The sequence below is a fragment of the Cebus imitator genome, unplaced genomic scaffold, assembly GCF_001604975.1.
Source record: "Cebus imitator isolate Cc_AM_T3 unplaced genomic scaffold, Cebus_imitator-1.0 Scaffold9, whole genome shotgun sequence".
Classification (NCBI taxonomy): Eukaryota; Metazoa; Chordata; class Mammalia; order Primates; family Cebidae; genus Cebus; species Cebus imitator.
The window spans coordinates 11,772,145-11,781,564 of NW_016107324.1; the positions used below are offsets into that span (position 1 = coordinate 11,772,145).

General features: G+C 38.8%; 1 protein-coding gene across 4 annotated transcripts in view; it reads right to left on the reverse strand.

The window, feature by feature from the left end:
* The window catches only part of GOLM2 (golgi membrane protein 2), a 121,285-nt gene that overhangs the window by 19,348 nt on the left and 92,517 nt on the right, over positions 1 to 9,420 (reverse strand). Inside the window, exon 9 of one of the 4 annotated variants that reach the window (XM_017545907.2) lies at positions 6,946 to 7,010. The exons of the other annotated variants lie outside the window; for them this stretch is intronic. Within the exon in view, the coding sequence (XP_017401396.1) occupies positions 6,961 to 7,010 (50 nt within the window). The 3' untranslated portion in view covers positions 6,946 to 6,960. Of the gene's footprint in view, positions 1 to 6,945; positions 7,011 to 9,420 lie in introns of those variants that run through there. 4 annotated transcript variants of the gene reach the window in all.

Below are 9,420 nucleotides of genomic sequence, written 5' to 3' on the forward strand. Positions count from 1 at the left end.
TGTTGACCAGGATGGTCTCGATCTCTTGACCTCGTGATCCACCCGCCTCGGCCTCCCAAAGTACTGGGATTACAGGCGTGAGCCACCGCGCCCGGCCAACAATAACATTTCTTAATCACAAAAGGGTATTTCAATCAAGAAAAACTAGAGTGTATATTTTAATTCTCTACTATAAGTCAAATGAAACACCAAGATGAGTCCCTTTTGCTTCACTAGTCCAATGCTCATTTGTGGGTTTCAATTTCTCAACTATTTTATTTTTTACAGTTTATATTTTTATATCATTAATTTATTACCACTATTATAAGCAAATGAAACTATTAGAGCTAGTTATAATAAACCTAGAGAGAATGAAAAGGAAAGTTTAAAGAAGTCAACCGGAATGGGTGAGGTGGCTCACGCCTGTAATCCCAGTACTTTGGGAGGCCTAGGAGGGTGAATTACAAGGTCAGGAGATTGAGACCATCCTGGCCAACATGGTAAAACTCCGTCTCTACTAAAAATACAAAAATTAGCTGGGCTTGGTGGTGCATGCCTGTAATCCCAGGGACTTAGGAGGCTTAGGCAGGAGAATCGCTTGAACTTGGGAGTCAGAGGTTGCAATGAGTTCAGATCGCACCACTGCACTCCAGCCTGGCGACAGTGCAAGACTCCCATCTCAAAAAATTAAAATAAATACATAAATAAAAAATAAATAAAGAAGGCAACCTCTTTTTTTCTAGCCTTCATCTATTGGCAGTATTCACTTTCATTTCACTTATTCATTTGGTAGTTAACACATTCAACTGATCTTGCATTATTCAATTTAATACCTAGAGTTGTGACTATTTCAATTACCCTGAAGGTAAATGACATGAGATGATTTATAATCTGTTGAGATATGAGTTATAATCATGAGAGGTGGGAGGTTGGGGTGTACAAACCGTAACAAAAATGTTACTGCAGGCTTTCTTCACAGAACAATTGCAGGAAAACTACTGACTAGCTTTTGAATCGATTTCGTTATCAGGAACAGATTAGGGCAAAAATACCACGTGTATCTCAAAGTATAGAGGCCCTGCATAAAGAAGGCAACAGGAAGCAATCTACTGATTGATAAACTGGACTTGTAAAAGGTAAAGAGAAATCAGGGACATAAGAGAAGCATGGTAGCTAGAATTTATGGCTAACTGCATGTGGAAAACCGTACCATCTCCCCATTTCCAAGGCAAACCTATAAGAGCATTATAATAAATCTTGATATCTGATAGAAGTCTTTACAGTTTATTTTTCTTATAAATCGTCTTGGCTATTCTTATTCCTTTGCAGTTTCCATACACATTTTAGAGTCAGCTTATCAGTTTCCACCCAAAACCCCAAAACACTGTGGGATTATAACTGGGATGGCAATGAAGTTCTGGATTAATCTGGGAAGAACTGACATCATTAAAATATTGCGCATTCCAATCCATGGACATGGATTTATATATTATCTAATTTCTGTCAACAATATTTTGTAGTTTATAGAGGTTCTTATAAATCTTTTTTTTTTAATTGTACTTTAGATTCTGGGGTACTTGTGCAGATCATGCAGGACTGTTGCATAGGTACACACATGGCAATGTGGTTTGCTGCCTCCATCCCTCAGTCACCTATATCTGGCATTTCTCCCCATGTTATCCCTCCCCGAACTCCCAAAACTCCCCTCTGTTGTCCCTCCCTTGGCACAGACCCCAGTGTGTGATGCTCCCTTCCCTGTGTCCACGTGTTATAAATCTTTTGTAAGAAATTTTCAAAGTATCTGATGTCTTTATGCTATTAAAGTTTCTTTTTAAAAGTTTTTCTGTTTATTGCTACTATACACAAAATATAACTTTTATATAAATCTTGCATGTAATGACTTTTGCAACATACATTTGTTTATAAATTGTTTTGAGTTTTCTACATATAAAAGCACATTGTCGGGCCGGGCGCGGTGGCTCACGCCTGTAATCCCAGCACTTTGGGAGGCCGAGGCGGGTGGATCACGAGGTCAAGAGATCGAGACCATCCTGGTCAACATGGTGAAACCCCGTCTCTACTAAAAAACTACAAAAAATTAGCTGGGCATGGTGGTGCGTGCCTGTAATCCCAGCTACTCAGGAGGCTGAGGCAGGAGAATTGCCTGAACCCAGGAGGCGGAGGTTGCGGTGAGCCGAGATCGTGCCATTGCACTCCAGCCTGGGTAACATGAGCGAAACGCCGCCGCAAAAAAAAAAAAAGCACATTGTCTATAAATAATATCAGCTTATCAGTTATATTTCTTCCTTTCCAATCTCTGTATTATTTATTTCCTTTTCTGTGCTTTATTTTGTTGATTAGAATCTTCTAGAGTTTTTAAGGCCTCATGTTTAAATCTTTAATCCACCTAGAGTTAATTTTTGTATAAGGTGTAAGGAAGGGATCCAGTTTCAGCTTTCTGCACATGGATAGCCGGTTTTCCCAACATCATTTATTAAATAGGGAATCCTTTCCCCACTGCTTGGCTTTTGTCAGGTTTATCAAAGATCCGATGGTTGCAGTTGGGCGGCATTCTTTCTGAGGCCTCTGTTCTGTTCCATTGGTCTACAAATCTGTTTTGGTGCTAGAACCATGCTGTTTTGATTACAGTAGCCTTGTAATATAGTTTGAAGTCAGGTAGCATGATGCCTCCAGCTTTGCTTTTTTTTTTTTTTTTTTTGCTTAGGATTGTCTTGGTTATGCAAGCTCTTTTTTGGTGTTTTTTTCCAATTCTGTGAAGAAAATCATTGGTAACTTGATGGGGATAGCATTGAATCTATAACTTACTTTGGGCAGTATGGCCATTTTCATGATATTGATTCTTCCTAACCATAAGCATGGAATGTTTTTCCATCTGTTTGTGTCCTCTCTTATTTCCTTTAGCTATGGTTTGTAGTTCTCCTTGAAGAGGTCCTTCACATCCCTTGTAAGTTGTATTCCTAGGTATTTCATTCTGTTTGTAGCAATTGTGAATAGGAGTTCACTCATGATTTGGCTCTCTGTTTGTCTATTACTGGTGTATAGGAATGCTTGTGATTTTTGCACATTGATTTTGTATCCTGAGACTTTGCTGAAGTTGCTTATCAGCTTAAGGAGACTTTGGGCTGAGACAAAGGGGTTTTCTAAATATACAATCATGTCATGTGCAAAAAGGGACAATTTGACATCCTCTCTTCCTATTCAAATACCCTTTATTTCTTTCTCTTGCCTGATGACTCTAGCCAGAACTTCCAACACTATGTTGAATAGGAGTGGTGAGAGAGGGCATCCTTGTCTTGTGCCAGTTGTCAAAGTGAATGCTTCCAATTTTTGCCCGTTCAGTATGATACTGGCTGCTGGGTTTGTCATAAATAGTTCTTATTATTTTGAGATACAATCCATCGATACCTAGTTTATTGAGTTTTCAGCATAAAGCACTGTTGGATTTTGTTGAAGGCTTTCTCTGTATCTATTGAGATAATCATGTGGTTTTTGTCTTTGGTTGTTTATGTGATGGATTACGTTTATGGATTTGCGGATGTTGAACCAGCATCCCTGGGATGAAGCCGACTTGATTGTGATGGATAAGCTTTTGGATGTGCTGTTGGATTCGGTTTGTCAGTATTTTATAGATTTTTGCATCAATGTTCATGGACATTGGCCTGAAATTTTCTTTAGTTGCATCTCTGCCAGGTTTTGGTATCAGGATGATGTTGGTCTTATAAAATGATTTAGGGAGGATTCTCTCTTTTTATATTGTTTGAAATAGTTTCAGAAGGAATGGTATCAACTCCTCTTTGTACCTCTGGTAGAATTCAGCTGTGAACCTGTCTGGTTCTGGACTTTTTTTGATTGGTAGGCTATTAATTGTTGCCTCAACTTCAGACCTTGTTATTGGTCTATTCAGGAATTCCACTTCTTCCTGGTTTAGTCTTGGGAGGGTGTAAGTGTCCGTTATTTATCCTTTTCTTTTAGATTTACTGGTTTATTTGCATAGAGGTGTTTGCAAATATTGTAGTATTCTCTGATGGTAGTTTGTGTTTCTGTGGGATCAGTGATAATATCCCCTTTATCATTTTTTATTGCATCTATTTCAATCTTCTCTCTTTGTTAGTCTGACCACTGGTATAACTATTTTATTGATCTTTTAAAAAAAACCAGCTCCTGGATTTATTGATTTTTTGAAGGGTTTTTTGTGTCTCTATCTTCTTCAGTTCTGCTTTGATCTTATTGATTAGAATCTACAGTGAAAAGCTGAATAGAAGTGATGATGGTGGGTACCTTTTCTGGATCTCAAGGGGAAGGTTTTTGATAATCATTAAATTTGATATTTGTTATAGGATTTTTATAATACTCTATCGTGTTAAAGAAATTACTTTCTAATCCTACTTTGCTTAAAATTGGTTGTTTTATCATATACGCATGAATTTCCTCAAATGCTCTCTTTACATCTTTTGAGATGATTTTCCTCATATATTTTGTTAATGTGGTGGTATATTACACAGATCCTTTTTCAAATATTAAACAACCTTAAATTTTCAGATTAAATCCAGCATGATCATCATGTATATAATTTTTATCTATCTCTGGATTTGACTTGCTAATATTTTGTTCAGGATTTTTTTTTTTTTGAGACGGAGTCTTGCTCTATTGCTCAGGCTGGAGTGCAGTGGTGCAATCTTGGCTCACTGCAACCTCTGCCTCCCAGATTCAAGTGATTCTCCAGCCTCACCCTCCTGAGTAGCTGGGACTACATGTACGCGGCGTCACTGTGCCTGGTTAATATTTGTATTTGTAGTAAAGATGGGGTTTCACCATGTTGGCCAGGCTGATCTCGAACTCCTGACATCAGGTGATCCACCTGCTTCGGTGTCCCAAAGTGCTGGGATTACAGGCGTGAGCCATCATGCTTGGCCTTATTCAGGATTTTTATATCTATATTAATAAGAGAAACGGTCCTATAATTTTTCTTTCACGTAATATCCTTAGTTTTGGTATCCAACTTATGCTGGTTTCATGAAATGGGTTGGGGAGTGTTTCCTCTTTTTTTTCCAGAGACATAGAGTCTTGGTCTGTCACCCAGGCTGGAGTGCAGTGGCGTGATCTCTGCTCACTGCAACCTCTGCCTCCTGGGTTCAAGCAATTTTCATGCTTCAGCCTCCTGAGTAGCTGGGACTACAGGAGCTGACCACCACCCTTGGCTGATATTTTGTTGTCATTGTTGTATTTTTAATAGAGATGGGGTTTCACTATGCCAGACAGGCTGGTCTTGAACTCCTGACCTCAAGTGATCTGCCCGCCTAGACCTCCCAAAGTGCTGGGACTACAGGCGTGAGCCACTGTGCCCAGCCGTTTTTTCATTTTTGTTATTGAAAATTTGTGCCATCTCTTTCTATCTTAATGTGTGCTGATGATCTTTTCAGTTTCACTAGCGTTTTCAAAGAACCAGTTTTTGGTTTCCTTGATTTCATATAGTAACCCTGAATTTAATAAACAAGTTAAACTCTCATAAACTTTTACCAGTGTCTTTTGAGGGAAGGGGTGGAACTTTTGAGGAAGTGAGTTCACTCTCTTCTGCTCTTCTGCTATGTGAGGACAGAGTTCCTCTCCTCTGGAGGATGCAACAACATGCTGTCATTTTGGAAACAGACAGTGACTTTCACAAAACATCAGTCCTATGGGTGCACTGACCTGGGACTTTTCAGCCTCCAGAACTATGAGAAATAAAATTCTATTGTTTATAAATTACCTAGTCTGCAGTGTTTTCTTACAACAGCAACAATAAACTGAGATAATACTTTTCCAGAAAATTACTCATTTGATCTAAGCTTTCAAATTTATTGTTAAAGCTTTTCATAATAATTTCTTATGATTTTTAAATCTCCACTGCATTAGTAGTTAAACCTTCTTTGTTGCTGTAAATATTTTTTCTTCATTAATATTGCTAGAGGTTTATCTTTTTTGCTCCTATATAGTGATTCTTTATTTTCCATTTCATTTATGACTTCTCTTGTCTTTGCTCTTTTCTCCCTTCTACATTCTTTAGGGGTCCTTTGATATTCCTTCTCTCTCTCTTCTCTGAAGCCAGACTGCCTGCGTTCAAACCCTTGGAAGTCTTATATCTTTGTATCTGTTTCCAGTCTATGACATGGGAGTAATATCTAAACATGGATTTGTTATGTGTTTATACATTGAAACGGTTTAGAACAGCAACTGGCACACAGAAACCACTCAACGGTTAACTATTACTACTGATACTATTACCACCACTATACCACAGCAGTATTACCACTACCACCACTGTTTTTTTGAGATGGGGGTCTCACTATGTTACCTAGGCTGGTCTTGAACTCCTGGGCTCAAGTGATCCTCTGGCCTCAGGCTCCAAAGTAGCTGGGACCACAGGCATGTACCACCATGCCCATCACTAATATTATTGCTATTTTGAGTTTAATTCAACTCACTTAGGTTTTTTCCTTAATGCGTCTGAGGCCATAAGTTTAGCTGTAAATGGTAATTCAGACATATCCTTCATGTTTTGATATGTATAGTATTTATGCTATTGTTCAGTTCTGTAAATTTTAAAATGCCCATTATAATTACCTCCCATAAGTTATTTAGGGTTTTGTTTTTTTTTTTAAGTTTATCTAAATATAGGGGCTTAAAAACACTATTCATAATGTAATTTCCTTGAAATTTACTAAGATTGCCTGTGAGGCCAGGCATGGTGGTACAGGCCTCTAATCCCAGCAATTTGGTAAGCCAATATGGGAGGACTGCTTGAGGTCAGAAGTTTGCACTGGAGCAACACAGTGAGACCCTTATCTCTACCAAAAAAAAAAGAAAAAATTAAAAATAAAAAAATTAGTCAGGTGTGGTGCCACATACCTATAGACCCAGCTACTTGGGAGGCTGAGGTGGGAGAACGGCTTGAGCTGAGGAGTTCCAAGCTGCAGTGAGCTACTATGATTGTATAACTGTGGTCCAGTCTGTGTTACACAGTGAGACCCTGTCTTAAAAAAAAAAAAAAAAACTCCCTGTGATATAGTATCTAGCCAATTTATGTCATTGTTCCGTGAGTACTCGAAAAATATTTTCTCTTTATCAAGCATAGGGATCTATATACATGTATATATACATATACATATAAAAACTTGATAATTTTTGCTTCAAAATTTCTGTAGTCTTGTGACTTATGTTTTCATAGAAATATATTTAAAAATCACATTATATAGTTGTCAATTAGTCCTTGAAATTCTATGAGCTTTTTATCTTCCTAGTTACTATTTTTTAAAGTGATTCTTTTTAGTAGATTATTCTAATTTTTCCTTTTTTCTTGAAATCTATTTTTTTCTTTTTTTTTTTTTTTNCTGGGCAATAGTAAGAAAGCTAGATTACATTCCAATTGTAGGAGGATACCAACAAGGTGGGTTTTTTGTTTTTGTTTTTGTTTTTGTTTTTTGAGGCAAAATCTCGCTCTGTCGCCAGACTGGCAAACAGTGGCGTGATCTCAGCTCACTGCAACTTCTGACTGGTTCAAGTGATTCTCCTGTCTCAGCCACCCGAGTAGCTGAGATTACAGGCACGTGCCACCACGCCCAGCTAATTTTTGTATTATTAGTAGAGACGGGTTTCACCATGTTGACCAGGAAGGTCTTTTCTCTCCTGACCCACCTCAGCCTCCCAAAGTGCTAGAATTACAGGTGTAAGCCAAAAGCCAGCTGAAATCTACTTTTTCATTTGTTAATCCTTCACATCAGCTTTCTTTTAATTAGTTTTTACCAAGAAATACTTTTATTTTCATTTGTGCTGAAAGTACATAAAACTTACTATCTTAACTGTTTTAGGTGTACAGTTCAATGACATTAAGTATATGCCATTATTGATTGTAACCACCACCACCATCCATACACTTTTTTCATCTTCCCAAACAGAAATTCTGTACCCACTGAACAATAACTCCCTCTCCAACCACCTGGATTATGGCAAACACCAATCTGCTTTCTGTTTCTATGAATGACTACTCTAGGTACTTCATGTAAGCAGGATTCTACAGTATTTGTCCTCTGTGACTGACTTATTTACTTTTTTTTTTTTGAGACAGAGTCTCCCTCTGTCGCCCAGGCTGGAGTGCAGTGGCGATCTTGGCTCACTGCAGCTCCCACCTCCTGGGTTAAGCAATTTTCCTACCTCAGCCTCCCAAGTAGCTGGGATTATAGGCATGTACCACCACACCCAGCTAATTTTTATATATTTTTTAGTAGAGATGGGGCTTTGCCATGTTTGCCAGATTGGTTTGGAACTACTGACCTAAAGTGATCTGCCTGCCTTGGCCTCCCCAAATTGCTAGGGTTATAGGTGTAAGCCACTGCTCCCGGCCTTTTTTTTTTTCTCTTTTTGGTATTTATTTTGACTTTCTCTACATGCTCTAAAAAGTACCAGTTTTTTGTTTGTTTGTTTATGATAGAGAGAGGGTTTTTGCCATGTTGCCCAAGTTGGTCTCAAACTTCTGGACTCAAACTTTGGGGCTCAAGTGATTCTCCCACCTTGGCCTCCCAAAGTACTGCAATTACAGGCATGAGCCACAGTACCTGGCCGAGTTATTTCACTTGGCATGATGTCTTCAAAGTTCATCTACGTTGGCTGGGTGCAGTGGGTCACGCCTGTAATCCCAGTACTTTGGGAGGCTGAGGCGGGTGGATCATGAGGTCAGGAGATCAAGACTATCCTGGCTTACACGGTGAAACCCCTTCTCTACAAAAAAATTAGCTGAGCGTGGCAGCACACACCTGTAGTCCCAGCTATTCGGAGGCTGAGGCAAGAGAATCACTTGAACCTGGGAGTAGGAGAATGCAGTGAGCCAAGATCATGCCACCGCACCCCAGCCTGGGTGAGTGAGACTCTGTCTCAAAAAAAAAAAAAAAAAAAAAAGTAGTTCATCTATGTTGTAGCATTTGTCATAACTTCCCTCTTTTTTTTAAGGCTGAATAATATTCCTTTGTGTATATATTTTGTTTAACTATTCATCAGTTAATCAACACTTGAGTTGTTACTACCACTTGGCTACTGTGAATAATACTGCTATGAGCATGGGTGTACAAATATCTGTTCAATTCCCTGCTTTCATTTCTGTTGGGTACATACCCAAAAGTGAGGAATATCTTGAGGAGTATCTTTTATAGTCCTTTTATTTTCACATTTTCTGTGTGTGTTAAATCTTTCATAGTGCTTTTATTTTCGCATTTTCTTTGTGTGTTTAAGATTTAGTTATAGCTGCCAGGCACGGTGGCTCAAGCCTGTAATCCCAGCACTTTGGGAGGCCGAGGCAGGTGGATCACGAGGTCAAGAGATCGAGACAATCCTGGTCAACATGGTGAAACCCCGTCTCTACTAAAAATACAAAACATTAGCTGGGCATGGTGG